Here is a 17811-nt window from a genome sequence, read left to right as displayed (position 1 = left end):
CCCCGCCCAGCGTCCGCCTCCGCTCCCAAATTCGGGCAGGCTCTCCCCGTCCGGTTTCTGGGCTCTCGGAAAACGCCGAGGCTGCAACTGCCCGGCAGTCGCGTCCTCGCCGCGCCGCTCAGCCCCGCGCGCCCCCGCCCCGCGCGCCCCCGCCCCGCGCGCCCCCCGCCCCGCGCGCCCCCGCCCCGCGCGCCCCCCGCCCCGCGCGCCCCCGCCCCGCGCGCCCCCGCCCCGCGCGCGGCTCTGGCGTCGGGGCATGCGCAGGGGGCGGCGCCGCTCCGGGCCGCCTCTGCCGCCGAGAGTAAGGAAGCGCGAGAGCCGGGCGCCCGGCTGTCAGTGAGCGTGGGGCCAGCCAGCGAGTGAGCGGCTCCGCTCCGGGTCCGCGCCGCTCCGCCCGACTCTCCCCGGCCGCCGCCGCTGCCGCCGCACCTCCTCACAGCGACCTCCACCGCCGGCCCGCGTCCCTCGCCCGGGGTCGCCCGCGCCCCGCTGCTCCGCCCCCGCCCACCCGGCCCTCCCGGGCTGCTGCTCCCCGGCGGAGGCAAGAGGTGGTTGGGGGGGACCATGGCTGACGTTTTCTCGGCCAACGACTCCACGACGCCTCTGGACGTGGCCAACCGCTTCGCCCGCAAAGGGGCGCTGAGGCAGAAGAACGTGCACGAGGTGAAGGACCACAAATTCATCGCCCGCTTCTTCAAGCAGCCCACCTTCTGCAGCCACTGCACCGACTTCATCTGGTAGGTGCGCTCGGGCGGGGCGCGCGGACCGGCCCCCGGACCCCTCTCGCGGCGCCCACGGCTGGGGGGCCAGTCCCTCCCCAGGAGTCCGGGATCCTTTCGCCCCGGGGACCCTGCTCGCTCCCCCAGCCCGGGTTCCAGGGGTGCCCACACCAGGGCTGACTCGCTCGGGGAACTTGCAGAGCCGGCGGGAGTCCGAACTCCCGCCTGGAATGACACGCGCGCGCCCGGCCGCCCGGGCCCCGGCCGCCCACGCGGGCAGGACTCCCGGGGAAGTCATCGCCCGATCACACGCCCCCTGCCGCCGCGGGTCGGGGGTCGGGGGGAGGCTGGCCGCGCGCGGTAGTGACAGGGATCCCTTCCACGAGCCTAGTGGCCCCGCGGCCCCGGGCGCGCCCGCCTTCAGTGCCGGCGGCGGGGCTGCCGTGCGCCGGGTGTGTGTGAGCCAAGGGGAAAGTGAGAAGCAGGATCCAGAGGGCAGAGTTTGCCGGAGAGCACGCCCGGGAGGAACCGCGGCGGCCGCGGCGACTGCTCCTCGCCGTCCAAGTTGGCGAGCGTGGCGGGGCGCACTCGGGGGCGTGTTATTGTATGTTTCCCAGCGGGCGTGGACTCCGCTGGAGCCTTGGGTCGCTGCCTACTGTAGCTTGTATCTACTGGGCACGGAAAGGTTTTGACTTTGCTGGGCGAGCCCAAAGACAGACGAGGCAACAAACTGTTGAAAGCTTGCAGTGGGGGAGGAGAGGGGTGGGGACGAAAACAGCCGGCAAAAGGCAGAAGGACAGAGGGAGTCATTTAAAATAGACCCTGTCAACACCAGATTAGACCCGTAACCCTGTCGATGAGGACAGCAGCCTTATTTAAGAAAAATACTGTAAGGGCTAAAGGTGTCAGAGTGCAGGTAATTTCCAGTGTCCTCAGCTATTCTTAACTCAGGGTGGGGGAGGTGAGGGGTTTGGGAGGCACTGGTAAATGGATGGGCTTGAGGGGCCTCTGAACCCTGTAAAACTAGGTGAAATTGTATGTGCCCTTTATTGGTGAGATAATTACAGCTTCCTTTAGCGGATTCTCGAAAGATCGGTGACCTTTCCCTCCCCCTCCCTCGCCCCCTTAAAAAAAAAAAGAAAAGAAATTCAAAAGTTTAGAGAGCTGGAATTAAGGGAACTCCAGGTTTGCAGTTTGGGGAGCTGCAGGTTTTTGTTGGTTGCCGGACACCCTGCCCTTTCTACGGCTTGTGCATGGGTAGCTTCCCAAGGCCCCCAAGTCAGAGCCGTGGCTGGGGTTCCTTAGCTCTGCCCTCCCAAAGGAGCGGACGGAGAGCTGCACCAGGTGACAGTGCCACGGAGTGCGCCCCGCCGCCAGCTGGCCGCGTGGCGTGTATCTTGCTGGAGAGCAGGATGGGTGGCTCTGTGTGAATCCATCCCATGTGGGAAAAACATCTCAAAGGGCGAACCCCACAAATGTGGTGCTGAGGTGCTTCATTTCTCCTTTATCTTTTTAGAAATCTGCTCAAAAGTATGCTTTTACGAAAAGCACAGCCACCTCTATGAATGATTTCCATTGTGTAGTCAGCCTACGAAGCAATTGCTCTCAAAGGTGTAGGTAATTGTAGATAAGGCCATTTAAAATAAGTTCTTGGAGCATCAGGGGAAAGAGGATATTTAATGCGAAATCCCATTAAAAGGGAACAGCCAGGCTGCTGGTGACTTCTGCAGCATAGGTAGGTAAGTTAGGAAAGGGTCTACAACATACATACCCAGGCTAGCAAATGTTTTTCCACTACCAGCTGCCCTGGAGAATTAGCCCCTGGTGACCTGATGTGGGAGTCAGGTCACCAGGTCTAAGGTGAAATGGAAAATGAAGGTCAACCTCTGTTCTCCACCCCCCCCCCCCCCCCCCCCCCCCCCCCCCCCCGCCCCCAGGAACCCCAGCAATGTTTCTCCACTCAGCTGTAAAGCAGCCACGTGGAGGTTGCAGGAGAATGATCACCAGGCTTGTCTAGCCGTGGTTTTCATTTTTCAGTGTTTCTCTGGGTCTTCGATTTGAGTTTTATTTAAATCTTCAAGCACTGGTAACTTAAACTAAGTGTTTGGGTTTCAAGTGTTTTTGCGTGTGTGGTGGGGGGGGTATGACTATGTTAATTATAAAAATATGTGACGTGATTTGAAGCTACGTAAAGCAAGAGATGAGGACCAATCACCTTCTGGAAAAAAAAAAAATTCAGTTCATCCTAGTTGAAACCCTGTTGGTAATTTAACGCCCATGTCAAGTCAAGGTTCTCCACTTGGGGAGTAAATGCTTTACAAAAACAACATAGCCTCCATATGTGTTTCAAATGCTCTTGGTTCTTAGTAAAAATTAGATCATAATGTTAAGTGCAGACAAGAGGAATGCCTTGTAAGACCTGGCTCCTTTAAGCCAACATTTAATAAAAGAGTGGTGCTGTTTGGTAATTTCTAGACAAACAATATTTTATTTTATTTTATTTATTTATTTTTTTAATATATTTTTATTGATTTTTTACAGAGAAGAAGGGAGAGGGATAGAGAGCTAGAAACATCGATGAGAGAGAAACATCGATCAGCTGCCTCCTGCACACCCCCCAGTGGGGATGCACCCGCAACCAAGGTACATGCCCTTGACCGGAATCGAACCCGGGACCCTTGAGTCCGCAGGCCGATGCTCTATCCACTGAGCCAAACCGGTTAGGCGACAAATAATATTTTAAACAAATTCATAACAAATGAAGAAACCACTTTTTAGCTGTCTTTAGGGAGGAAAAAAAATTTTTTCAGTTGGTCTTTAGGGACCAAATTAAGGCACTTTGACTTTTTTTTTTTTTTTTCCTTCATCATAAGGTCCTTTTATGTTACTTGAATGTTGTGGCCAACTGCTTTGAATGTACAGTTATGTGCTTGTCTTGAAATGTAAGTGTCGGTAACAGTGTAAAATTTTGGAGGGAATCTGGATACATGGGAATAGTTCAGTGAGCCCTGAGAGGCCAGAGAGATTTTTTTCCAAGTCGAATTGACGCAGTCCTTTGAGCTATGTAGGCATGTTTTCCCAAGTAAATCATTGGGTTTTATGTTCACACCTTTAACGCTGTAGAATACTTTGTCACATAACTGGCTTAAAATATGGCATCCAACACAAAATATGTTAAGATATTTTGTTCTTGTTTCTGTTTTTCAGGGGGTTTGGGAAACAAGGTTTCCAGTGCCAAGGTAAGCTGCCATGTTTTCTTTCCTTTTCAAGTACAACATGAAATTGGCGTTCCAAACAGGGACTGTATTTTCTTTGTCACCCAAAAAAAGTTATTTAGATATATTCAGAATATGAGGGCTGTAAATGTGGGCCTTAAATAAACATCATGCAGTATTGCCTAGTAGTCTACAGATAGAGCTGCCTTTTTCTCACTGAAAAAAAAAAAAAAAAAAAAAAAAAACACACACGCCACCAAAACCTTCCTGTAATTTTATCTTTCGCCAAGAACGTTCTTGTCAGAAACTGCTGTCTTTGTGTGGGTGTTCAGGAAAAAAAAAAAAAAAAAAAATGGAAATCGCTTTGTAATCCTGTAGCTTTTTTTGTTCTTCATCCGTTTTTGTTCATCTCTCACCCATGCATTGAGTTGGACTCCTGATTTTAGGGCACACATTCTACTAGGCAGTTGTTTGTTATTTGATTAGTGATAGTCACCTAGAACAAAGTTTGCAGGTTAATTTAAAGTTGGGTAGATGATTGGATCATGACTGTGTGCTGTGACACATGGCACGTTTTTCCCTTCAGTTTAAATCTGTGACAATATATGATACTGTCCATTACAGAAATAAATCTCTGGTTTCACACGCGTAAAGTATATAACTTTTTAATCTCTCCATTCTATTTGTTTATGCTTTTTCTTTTTAAAAGCATTTTGTAGTTTGTGAAGGCATCCCAGGTTTTATTAGCCTACCTTCTGGCTCTCCTGCTCACTGTCTATATTATGTTTATTTAGTGCTGGTTACATTTCCCATCTGGGCACAGGTTTATTATTAGGGCAAGTGGAAAGTACATTCTAGCCTGGAAAATATTATCCTAACACTGTTTAATATTTAGTGCAGGAGAGAGAGAAGACCAAATTTTCTGTATCTTTACAAAAAGTTCTGCTAGTAAATTGATTACATTTAAAACCTTCTGCAAATTGGTGAACTTTTTTTTTTTTTTTATATGCAGGGTAGGGCAAAAGTAGGTTTACAGTTGTAAGTACAGGAAACAGTTTATTCTTGTATTATTAAGTATTGTATTTTCCATACAAGTCACTGTAAGTCTACTTGTGCCTCAGCCTGTGCATTTTCTAAAGATTTTAGGTGTGGGTATTTTATGGTGTGCTTAATACTTGACCTTTCTTCACAATGTGCTTAAAATCCCCATCAGATAAATCCTTTTGAGAGTTACATTAGGAAATCAAGGGATATTCCTTTAAAAAAAAAAGAGACTAAAGAGAAAGATGTGTTGCACCAGTATCTTCATAAAAGATGAAGGTGTAACTCTTTCCATTTCTCAAGTGGTGGACCTGAGCTTCGGAGGCAGTGCTTGGGCCCACACTGGAACATGATGTTAGGAAGCTTAAAGACGTGAACTTGTGATGGTGAGCTAAGGTGGATCACATCGGTTATTGTTGGTAATGTGTTTGGGTGGGGACCTGTGGAAACCTGTAAGAAAAAATATTTACTAAGTTTTCTAAATAATAACTAGTGGAAAGTGGGTATGTTATTTTAAAAACTATGATTTACTTCATATAAAGAACTCTGGGTCAAGTTCTTTTAGACCTGCTCTTCAGAGCAAATTTTATTGGTAAAATCAAAGAATGGCTGCATTATTGGGCCACAATGGGGAACCTGAGTCTCCTCCCCTCACAGAGGATCTGTTGAACTTTTGGTGACTTAGCAGATTCATAGTCTCAGCATAACTCCCTTTAACCCGAATTATGATAGTGATAGTCACAAAAATTGTGAACACTTTATAAAAATAAAATTGTATTCTTTTCTCCCTTTCCACCCTCAGTGATAACTTCTGTTTAAGACAACCATTCATTTAGTGTTTTAAAAAGTGATCAAATTTTTAATCATTCTGCAACTTAGTTTTTTCACTCAGCAGTATATGGTGGATACCCTTCCATGTCAATACATCAGTTCTACCTTACTCTGTGTAGTGATTGCATGTGCAGATATAATCAGGTTGACTCACCTATATCTCTCTTGATGGGTATTTTAATTGTTTCTAAGTTCTTAACAGTACAAATATTGTTGTTGATAATATCCTTGAATACTTGTGTAGGTATTTCTGCAATAGATACATAGAAGTGTGTGTGTGTATACATCTAAAAATTAAAAAAAATGTTTTATTGATTTCAGAGAGAGAAAGGGAGAGGGAGAGAAGGATAGAACATCAATGATGAGAAAGCATCATCGATTGGCTACCTTCTGCACACCCCCTACTGGGGATCAAGCCCACAACCCGGGCATGTGCCCTGACTGGGAATTGAACCCGGTGACCTCTTGGGTGATGCATGGGTCAACATTCAACCACTGAGCCACACCAGCCGGGCATGGGAAGCACTTTTGAATCTTGAGCCTTTTCCCTATTAAGATTATACCAAACATTGTACTTACCTGTGTCTCTCCCTGAAACTGCATTTTTTAGGAGTTAAGGGTGAAATGCAGCTTCCCTTCACCTTTGCTGAGGACATTCCATTGTGCAGGCCTGCTTCGGGGTAGCTGTTTCCATCAGCTCACCTGAGCAGGGTGGTGTTTTATATTCCTCCTCTAAGAATGAAATGAGATGTTCGAGGGAAGAGGAAGAATAAAGAATGAGTCCCCCTTGGCCACACAAGCTGAGGCATTCCAGAAAAATCAAGCCAGTGAAAGGGAGGGTGACCTTTAACAGAACGGGGATTGAGTTGGCAGCTTTTCAGAAAAGAATGTCTAGTTATTCTAATCAGAATGCAGGGTCTGAGAGCCAAGAAGTGCGGGCACCCAGTGCCAGGAGATAGGAATGGGCTGAGGTCCAAGTTGGGTGGAACATGAGGTTGGCCCCTTTAACAGCGCATTTGTCCTTCCTATATATGGGGTTGGCCACCCCTGAACTCAAATAGGCCATTGATTTTAAAAATTGATCCCAATATTTTTTTTTCATTTTCAATTACAGTTGACATTCAATGTTTTATTTGTTTCACGTGTACTGCATAGTGGTTAGACATTTATGTAATTTACAAAGTGATTCTGACACCTGCCCCCCCCCCCCCCATAAGTCTGGTACCCACCTGATGTCAGGATTTTCCATCCTTCATCTTCAAAACATGGGTCAGCCTCTTGGCGCCGCACTTTTCATTGGTTACCCCGGATTAGGAGCTGTGCTAACCATAGATGAACTCTTGGGGTTATCTATAGAGTGCCAAAAAGACAGGCCCATGGAAGAGTGAGTGTAATTTGAACGTTTTACACTGAGATCAGATCAAAGCATTGTTTCAGATTTGAAGATGAAATTGTCAATAATACCTAAAATATGGAGAACTGCAGTGGTGGTGGGCAGTTAAAATTGCTTTTCGCCCTGGCCCATTTGGCTAGGTTGGTTGGAGCATCATCTCATGCATCAAAAGGTTGTTCGTTCAATTCCTAGTCAGGGAATATGGTTAGGTTTTGGGCTCAATCCCCAGTAGAGGCCATACGGGAAGCAGCCAATGGATGTTGCACTCTCACATCAATGTTTCTCTCTTACCTCCTCCTTCCTCTCTCTCTCTCTCTCTCTCTCTCTCTCTCTCTCTCTCAATAAAAAATCTAAAAGAAACACAAAAAAACCCTCTGCTTTTCTTTTCAATAGTTCCCACCCCCACCCCCACAAAGATGCATTAATACTTGCTAGAAATGGAACACATGGGCAAAACTAGTGTTGGGTATTTCCATTTGATGCTGTATACTTGTCGTGAAATGATTTCTGATGCATGGCTTTCGGAATTGTACTTAGTACATTAAGTGAAAGTGTTTTATTGTTTTGGTCACACATCCCCACCCATAAGCTGATGTAGCATATGAGTGCTTATTCTTCTTATGAGGCAGTAGAAACCTAATAAATATGCATTTTTGAGGATGAATCTGACATTCCAGTTTCCTTTTCTAATTTTTTGATGAAATGATTTACTGCCCTCTGAGTGTTTCACCCTCCCGGATGTTGTTATTCAAATTTAAATTTTTTAGGCACCTTCACCCTTAGCTTGCTCATTCATTTTCCTTCTGAGGATTTCAGATTTCAAACCGGCATTCATTTCGGAGCTTCCCTCTCAGCTGCAGGCCGTCTCCTGGTCTCCTGGGTGGGAGGTTCTGTCTCTACAGTCCTGCTGCCTTGCTCTTTCAGACTCCTCTCAGGATGCTTCCTTCTCCCCATCCTCCCAGTCATTCTGAACACGTCACTGTTTCCCAGAAAGGGTTTTCTTTCTCCAGTTCTTTCCCCGCCCTCTTTTTGCCCCCGAAATGCCTGTTTCCCCAGGGAGTCTTGGCCGGGACCTTTCCCGTCCTCTGCCCTCCCTGTCCTCGGACCCTCACCTTGTGTCGCTTCTTGTCGGTTCCTCCGCCAGCCAGCGAGCAAGGACCGAGGCTTAGTTCTGTCTCCAGTGTTTAAGGCAGTGCCTGGCGCTCGGTGGACTCCATGTAAACAGTAGGAGAGATATGACAAGAATGCCCATAACCGGGAGGATTACAGTGACTTCTGCCTGCCTATTTTTTAAAAATCTAGTTTATGACCCAAAGTTATGTCAGCTAGGGTAGATCTTTAGGTGGCTGAGGAAAATGTGCTTTCCAAAGCTAAGCCTACTTATTCAAAACATGGAGCAGAAAACTTTAATTTGTACCTCTAACTAGTTATATGTAATGCTAACCTTACAGCATTAGTACCATAGGAGGAAACCACTTTATGCGCTCTCCTTCTATCTTTAGAGAGGTAGCCAAGCGTCAGAAATGAATCGTATTGTCACAAATAAAACCAGCTTGTTGTGGGCCTCAGCGGGAGGGGGGAAAGGTCCTGGCCTTGGGGGACGGGGAGGGCGGGGGAGGGATGAAAAGCAGCCCCCATCCACGTGTCTGGTGCAGCCACTGGAGAGTCCCGCTTTATTTCGAGATCGCTCATAGCTGAAACATGGCCATGGTCCAGAGGCAGTAGCTCAACACGACTGGTTCTGGTTTTCTTCAACAAGAAACGTACCCAAGACGTTTCTGGGCCTTGATGTGAGAAGAATGGACGAGGGCACAGTAAGATGCCAGAGGAGGGCGGTTATACCTGCATTACAGCCACTTTAGAAAGTTGCATCTGACCGGAAGGAAACACAGAGTAATGTGAATTAGATGGTGCAGTAAGCTGGACCTTCCGGAGCTCTCACATTGTATATAGTTCCGTTCCAGAAGCATCCCATTAAGCAGGGGATGGTATCCCCTCCTTAGAAACGAGCGTGGGGAAGAATCTACCAGGCCGGCGGGTGGGGCGTGGGTTCAGATTCTGACTGTTCTGCAGAAAACATCTTTCAGAGCCAAGTGGAAATTTTTTGGGTGCTTACGCAGCCTGGATTTATATTAGGAGAGGAAAGAATGATGGCGTTAAGGGAAACATGGAACATTTCTTGGTGACAGAGAATTAAGGCTTCCCTGTCCTCGACTGTCTGTCAGAATTTCCATGACACACCCTTTATTTGAGGTCTTGTTTTCTACCAAGCACTGAAACCTCATGGTCGACTCGAACCCGATCTGTGAACATCTCAGTATTGGCACAGTAGTAACAGTAAAATCTAATTGAGATTACTAAGGCTACATTTTTTTTTTTTAAAAAAAGCCCTCTGTTAAATTATATAAAGTGGAAAATGGTTTCTGGAAATAGATTTCTATAAAAAAAAAGGGGATGGAAGGGAATGATTTGATTAATTGTCAGCACAAGATAAGAATTATTTAAGAGGGAGTTCACAAAGTAAGATTGGCTTGAGGGCAGCTCATCTCTGGTGCTTTTACTGGCTATATTTTTTTGTCCAGTATCTCTAGTTTGGGCATTTGGGGAAATACCAGCTCCATCGATAATATTCAGGGTGACCCCAGTAGGCCCTTAGGAGATAAATCATGAGGGTAGAAATACAGGACGGGAAGGTGTTACAAGCTTAGCTCCAACTTGGACAAACCTGTATGTGAAAGGGATAAGAGGAGAGTCCAGGTACCAGCTGAATCCCGAGGGCCAAATTCTGTTTCAGAGCCGCTCGGACTCCGGCCAGCATCAGTGACCCTGTGGGTGAGACCGTGAGTGTTTAGAGATGTGTATAGTAGTTCACGGACAGCGGCGCACAAAGTCCGATGTAAATAATTGCCTGTACTTAGTGTTTCCCGATTGAAACACTAACCATCACCTGTGTGCTTATTCCTAGACACTGTTCTAAGCACAGAATGATTTCAGAGAGGAAGGGAGAAGGAGAGGTAGAAACGTCAATGATGAGAAAGAATCACTGATTGGCTGCCTCCTGCACGCCCCCTACTGGGGATCGAGCCCCCCAACCTGGGCATGTGCCCTGACAGGGAATTGAACCGTGAACTCCTGGTTCACAGGTTGACGCTCAACCACTGAGCCACACCAGCCGGGTATAAGCACTTTTCACTAACACATTTGATCCTCACGGTTCTGAAATGGGTAAGCAGTGTTATCATCCCCACTTTGCAAAGGAGGAAACAGGCACTGAGACACAGAGAAGTTTAGTAACTTGCCCAAGATCACCCAGTCGGGAAACGCCTGAGCTGGGATTCAAACCCAGGCAGCACGGGTCCAGGCTCCATGCTGGTAACCCAAGTGCTCTCTCTCCGTGGCCTCACGGTTCCCCTTGTGTCAGACGTCACCTGCAGCACCACCTCGGTTGTGGAGGTGTGGAAGAATGAAGTAACATTCACTCAGCTCGGTCACACTGACGTGCTTACTACCTGTCGTGGGAGATTATGCCAGACACGAGGCCCTCCGTTGTATCTATTGTGCCAGGCACTACGGGGCCTGGGACAGTCTGGTGTCAGGGAGCGTAGAGCGGAACAGCCCGACGAAACAACTCATTGTTGTCTAAGTCTGAATGAAACAGTGTTGAAGCATGCGAGGAGGAGGAAGATGTTTTCTGGGCTCCTTAGGCGGTGGCTTTGAATTGGGCTCTGTAGGATGCATAGAATTCCCTCTGTAGAGGTGTGGGAAGATGTTCTGCTGTAAGAAAAAAATAACACAAGAAATGGAGAGACTGGTACATTCAGGGAGCCCTGTAGACCAGGAGGGAGGCCAGACTCAGATGTTAGTGCCGAGCCTCAAGCAGGAGAGTAGCTTGCAGAAATGGATGTGGAGTCTGTATTAGTTCTTCTACGCTGATACGTCATTTCCTTTTCTGTCTTTTTATGTGTACGTCATGCTTCCTTTTCAGAAAAAAAATGTTGCAATTACAGGAGATTAAAGCTTGTATCTCCATGAAAGATCTGTGGTGTTGAAGCTTGGAAAATAACTTCTTGTTTTACAAACTGTGCTGCTTGGACACTAACCCGGGGTCTCTACGATGACCAAGCTGTCACTGTTGGTTGCAGCATCCTGTTGGGAACCCAGGGGTCTTACAGCATGGCTATTATGAGCGGGGAGGGTAGCTCCACTGAGTTACACTAGGTATGTTCGTACGCATTCAGAAGGGAAATGGTAAAGAACGAAAACATTTACATATTTAAAACCAGCACTTTCTATTTGAAAAACTGCATCCTGACCCGTTCCCATGTCTGCATTTCTGGTTCGTTATTCCTTCCTTCTTCTCTGTGGGGCCAAACTCAGGAGAATGGTCTAACCCTAATCAGAAAGGATGTGAAGGATGGTGCAGGGGTGCTGCAGAGCACCCCAGGTTGGGTTCTCACCTGGAGTTCAGACTTGCAGACGAAAAGCTCACATAACAGCACTACCGTGATGACATGGACTTGTCGCTTTGCCCCCACTGCAGGGGAGCTGGCATGGCTGTGCTCGCCCTGCAGGAGCGGACGCCGGCCCAGTGAAGTAGCTAGCTAGCCTGTGGTCACGCGGCTTTGAGCCCTGGCCGATGTAGTATGTGTTTCATCGCAGTTGTTTTTTAGTATCTGAAGCCATGCACTTAAGTAGCTAATTCCTTTTAGTCATATCTTTGCTTTTGTTTTTTCTTCTTCCCTCAGGGTTTCTAATGCAGTATGATTTGTGGTGCTGTTTGTTGTCATTGGTAAAGCTCTCCTTGATTCAAGAAAGTTAGGCTCACGCGTGTGAAGGTTTTCGTTCGGTGACTTCCATTGGGATGTGTCTTGAACTGAAGTGGCAGTAAATGAGCTTACATTATTTTCCTATTGAATGTATGCATGTCACTGTGTAACTATCCTAAAACGTGAACATGGGAGATAACTCATTTATTGCACCTTGATTCTTAACCATTTGCAATGTAGAAAGTAGTTTAAATCATACTTATTTTCTCATATTCTGAACAAAAGGTGCTCTTAAAAATGCAGTTGTAGTCATAAGAAGTTGTGTGAGGATGTTTACCGTTTCATAGGTGGATTATAAAATGCCATGTTGTGAGTCATTTGCCTAATAATAACTTTGAAATCTTCTTTTGAGTAAATCTCATTCTTTCACATGCTGAGTGTTTTTGATCACTAAAGTGATTTTTGTCACTCTAGTTTCACATTAGTTACTTTGATCTGAGTGACTCATTAATGTGGAAAACTTCATCGTTCTTCCGTTTTGATTTCATTTTCTCTCTATACCACACATGTGCTTTTAAAAATCAAATGATCATTCATTTTAAATAGTTCAAAAGGAGACCCGACTGATGTTTCTTTTTTCTTTTTCCTTTTCCTTTTTAGGTCCAAATTCAGGATTAGGTATAAGGGCTGAGGGATGAATTATCCTTATTTACCCCCCTCCTTTTTAAAAACAAAATATTTATTTAAAAATGTTTTTATTGATTTTAGAGAGGAAGGGAGAGGGAAAAAGAGAGAAACATTGATCAGCTGCCTCCTGCAAGCCCCCTACTGGGGATTGAGCCCACAACCCCAAGCATGTGCCCTGACTAGGAATGGAATTGGCAACCTCTTGGTTCATGGGTCGATGCTCAACCACTGAGCCACACTGGCTGGGATATTTTTGGTGCTTAATTGCACCATAGCACCTGCTGATAGTGAGCCAAGTCTGTGCCCGTGTGGTACAAATTAACTTGCAAGATTGCATTTTATACAGATGAATTATTGGGCGGGAGCTCGAATAGTTGGAATGTTTAAGACTTGCCTTGTGGTCTAAGAGGAATCTAATAAAATGCTGTGGAAGCATAATTAAGGTAAAAGATAAAGTACTAGAGAACATAGGATCACTCATGATCGAGGCTCTGGGCTGATTAAATTCTTTAGTCACTATGATAATGAGACATATAATACTGAGGTTTGTTGTAATTTATTTTAAATTTAAAGCATAAACGGGTAAAAAAAAGCATGCGTGATACTAAGTTTGATAGGATCATGATCTGGGCAATCAGATGTTTTCCTGGATCATAAATCAGACCACTCCTTTAAAACAATACTGTTGCATTGGAGTAGTGCTCTTCTGGGTGGGTCAGCCTGTGGTCACTGTGGCTGCTGGGAGGCTGTCACTATGAGTATATATTGCTTCTCATTGTTGGGACCTTACTTACAAGCAGGATAATAGGAATGGAAGCCTATTCTGAAGGTCAGGGGGCTCCTGCCTGGTCTTTTCTGGAGAGATGAGCTAGGAATTCAGAGCTTCAGAGACCTGGAAAGCAGGCTTATGTTCTAGACCAGTGGTTCTCAACCTTCCTAATGCTGCGACCCTTTCATACAGTTCCTCATGTTGTGGTGACCCCCAATTTCATTGTTACAAAGTGAACATAATTAAAGCATAGTGATTAATCATAAAAACAATATGTAATTATATATGTGTTTTCTGATGGTCTTAGGCGGCCCCTGTGAAAGGGTCGTTGGACCCCCAAAGGGGTTGCGACCCACAGGTTGAGAACCGCTGTTCTAGACTAAGCATATCAAACTCGCGGCCCCACAATGAAATTTTTGCAGCCCAGCCAACATAACGGCATGTAAGAAGCATTTTCATAAAAATTTTGTAACTTAATTTTTACAATATCCTGTTATACATAATTATTAATAACAAACTACAACGTTCATTCACTAATGACTGATTTCCATAATCGTGTTGCATTCATTTCCCTTACGCACCTTACGCACAGGTGTACCATTTCTCTCTACTAATACTAGCCGAGAATATTTTAGCAGCCGATTGCCATGTCATTAGTCTTGGACTGACTTGTTTGCTGTGCGCAACAGGAAATATTTCGCTTTCGGAGAACAAGAAAAATAGGTTTATTTGCCTTACGCTTATTCATTTGTGCAGTTATTCAGTGTCTGGTAAGTTAATGTTCAAGTTAAGAATATTAATATTTATTAAAATGTTCTATTATTTTATGTTAACGATGGCTCATTTATTTCAGCCCTTTGTATTCACATGTCTCTATAGAAATAAACCTGTTTCTATGAAAATTGAAGCTTTTGTTTTTTTGCGGCCCACATAAACTTAAACCTTGTGTATTTGGCCCATGTTAGCCTTTGAGTTTGACATGCTTGTTCTAATCTAGGCTATTGGCGTTCCATAGCATTTTGTGCGATGATGGGAACGTTTTCTAATCTGCACTATATAATATGGCAGCCACTAGCACTGTCTGGCTATTAAGCACTTGAAATGTGAAACTGAATTTTTGTGTTTTTTTTAAAAATGAAGTTTAAAGTTCAGTGGCCACACGTGGCAAGTGGCTACCACACTGGAGAGTTCAACTTTAGAGCATCCTTAGGGAGTAAAATTGGGTCATGCTTTCCTTGTAAAATAAAATGGATGTCTAAAACCACACAAAAAATGCATGGTTTAATGAATTATTCTAAAGCTAACATCCCTGTGACCACTTACTCCGGTCGAGTAGTAGAACTGGGTCAAGTCTTCCGTCAGCCCTGTCTGTTCCTCCAAAGTCATTGTTGAGACTTTTAGACTCATCAGTTCTGTGCAGTTTCTTTTAGTTTCATCATCCAAGTGGCTATGCGTAGACACGATAATCTTGTATATTTAAAAATAATTGGAAGTGTCCTTGAATCTTGCAATCTACAACTTCGTCCTCCATCCCTTCTTTCCCTTATTACCGATCTGGGAGGGGACCTGGGCTAGGCCCAGTAGAGCTTCCCGGGGCATTTTGCTGATGGCACACTCCGGGTGCTGGGCACTGTATTCCAAATTGGCAGCTGGGTCTTGAGGTTTGACGGATTGGTCTTAGGTTCTGTCTGGGTCGGATAGTTTTTTGTTTTTTTTAAAAAATGTATCTTTATTGATTTCAGAGAGGAAGGGAGAAGGGAGAGAGAAATAGAAACATCAATGATGAGAGAGAATCATTGATAGGCTGCCTCCTGCACGCCCCCTATTGGGGATTGAGCCTGCAACCCAGGCATGTGTCCTTGACTGGAATTGAACCCGGGACCTTTCAGTCTGCAGACCGACGCTCTATCCACTGAGCCAAACCAGCTAGGGCTGGGTCAGATAGTTTTTGAGATGCCTTTATAACTTCACATACTTGTTGGTTACGTGTATGTCAGTGTGGAAAGAACACCAATGGAGTGTTTTCCATCAAAGGAAGTATCTGATTGGGAACAGTTGACCTGGTTAAATTGGTTTATGCTAAATTTTGCAGTATACAGTCTGCAACATGAAAACTTCTGTGTATTATTTGTGGGAAACGAGGTTGTCAGAGGTCTTTCTAAATGTGTGGTGTTCATAATACCTGTATGTGCATTTTAGTTTTTAATAAGTACTTCTGTGAGCAAGAGGGGTGGGTATGAGTGTGGGTGTGGGCGTAGGTGTGTGTCTGCCTGTTGGGGGTGGTGGAAAGAATTGCTAATTGAGTTGTAATATAGTCCTTTGCCTGTCTAAACCTCACCCACATGGGTCTACATACCCTCTTCTTTTGTTCTTGGTCTTTTAATTTCCAACACAAGGCCCACTTGGGCTTCAGAGTTATTTTTGTACACTGGAATATCTAGGGGCCAAGAGAATAAGCATGCGAAGAGTGAACTTGGTGTGTTCTTATTTGAAGAAGCAGATGGGTAAACAACTCTGGGACCTTCTGTGTACAGAATCTTACACAAGTTACTGATGTGGAGGAGGAAAGGTTTCTTAAGAATCAGAGGGCCGGTTCACTCTCATCAGGGAGTTTAAAATATAACTGGATAAGTATGACTAAGACACTCAAGAGTTCTTTTATTTAAAAATATCAACCTGCATAAGTGTAAGTGTAAAAAAAAAAGTCAAAAGAGACCTTTCTCTGTGGCAAATAAGCACTAGATGGGAAGTGAGCTAGTCTGGCGTTGAATCCAGGTTAGGCCTCTGTCCACTTTGTAACGGGGGAGCTGGGCTCTGTTAAGGGTAGTAAACGTGACATTCTCGCCAATTGCTATGGCAGACAACACTAATTAATGTGGTCCTTTTTCAACTCCAGAATCCTTCTTCACTCAGTGCTCCAGGAGGCCATGGCACATCCCTTGGCTGGAATGGACAGGGAAGACCAAATCTACTTGTCTTCCCTGGTTTCCAAGATCCCTCCTGCTTTTGTTCTCCCGAGGACGGACGTACATGGAAGTGCTCAATCTCCTTGCTACTCAGTTTTTATGTATTTCCCCCTCTCCTTGTACTTCTTCCACAGAAGCATAATATCTTGGAAAAACAACCTATGGTACTGAAACTTTTTTTTTTTCTCTTAAAAATATTGAAACTTTCATGCAAAACAAACCATCAGTTGCTGGGAATTGGCCGTAAGCCAGTAATGGAGTTGGTTTAGGATGAAAACACACACACACACACACACACACACACCCTGTTCATGCCTGGATGTTGTTTTTCTTTTTGAGCAGCATGTAAAATGTTCAATTTTCCTGACTTCTGCTGAGTCCAAGACAATGTTTTTTACTCTCCAATTTATGTGAATTCCTTATAGTCGAAATCCAGTGTTTGAGTCATGTTTTGGTTTCGTGGCGTTTCACAGAGCTCTGTGACCCAAGTAATCACTCCTGCAGCCGGCACCTCCCCCGCCTTTTTTTCTCCTAATCTGGAGAGGAAATAAAATACTAGGAGTTGAGCTTTGTGTTTGATCTTGTAGGAACCATAATGAAGGCTGAAATAATGGTACCCTAAGCCCAGCGATGGCTGATGATAGCAGAGTACATAGCGGAGTACAGATTGCTCTATTCAGAAATGCACAGGAGAGGAAATTATGTTGGAAGCAGCCAGCCAGGATGCAATGTTCCTCAAACTGTTTGGGAACAGAGTTAAGGGAGAGGAGAGAAGCTCTGAAGGGTGGGTAGCTGTGATTCTTTTTTTCTTTGAAAGCTTGCTTACGATCCTTTGAGCTAGATAGAGCCCCAGCATTACTTGGAGTTTATATACTACAAGCTTTTGCATGCACAAATCCTAGTTGTGAACATGAAAGTAATTGTCATTACTGTCTCCCACCCTCTCCTCCTTTCTCCCTTTTTTAAAAAGCTGGCCATTTGTGTGAACCTTTAGGTTTTATGGTTGATGTTGAGGCCCTAAGACCTGCCTGTTTGGCTGGCTACCCTCCATCTACCTATAATTATATATTCAGTGCATATTACCTGCCAGGCGTTGTGTTAGTTGCTGGGGATAATAATAGTACCTAATGCTTAAATGAATATGTCCTTTGCGTATGGTCCAGTGTTAAGCACTTTGCATATACTAGTATGTCCTGTTTACTCTTCACAACCAAATGAAGACAGGTTATTTTAAGGATGAGGCTCAGAGGTTGTTGCCTGAATCATACAACTAAGAGTCTGGGTTAGGTTAGTATTGGGATATAGATCTTCATTATTGATTCATTTTATTGATTTGGGGGGGATTTCATCTGAAACGTGGTTTTTGAAAGGTAAATTCTTCATGGATTTGTATATTTTTAAAAGCAATGTCCCCCCTTTGACAG

At 45.1% G+C, this 17811-nt stretch overlaps 1 protein-coding gene across 2 annotated transcripts in view; it reads left to right on the top strand.

The window, feature by feature from the left end:
* The first annotated feature begins 306 nt into the window (after positions 1-306).
* The window catches only part of PRKCA (protein kinase C alpha), a 285771-nt gene continuing 268266 nt past the window's right edge, over positions 307-17811 (top strand). For both annotated transcript variants that reach the window (XM_070393096.1, XM_070393095.1), the window contains exons 1-2: positions 307-737; positions 3927-3958. In XM_070393096.1, coding sequence (XP_070249197.1) covers positions 565-737; positions 3927-3958 — 205 coding nt within the window. In that variant the 5' untranslated portion in view covers positions 307-564. The remainder of the gene's footprint in view (positions 738-3926; positions 3959-17811) is intronic.

This window comes from Myotis yumanensis, unplaced genomic scaffold (assembly GCF_028538775.1).
Source record: "Myotis yumanensis isolate MYYU_CA2020_CCGP unplaced genomic scaffold, mMyoYum1.0.hap1 SCAF_16, whole genome shotgun sequence".
Taxonomy (NCBI): Eukaryota; Metazoa; Chordata; class Mammalia; order Chiroptera; family Vespertilionidae; genus Myotis; species Myotis yumanensis.
Note: the sequence above shows the minus strand (reverse complement) of the source record. Positions and strands in the feature narration are given on the sequence as shown.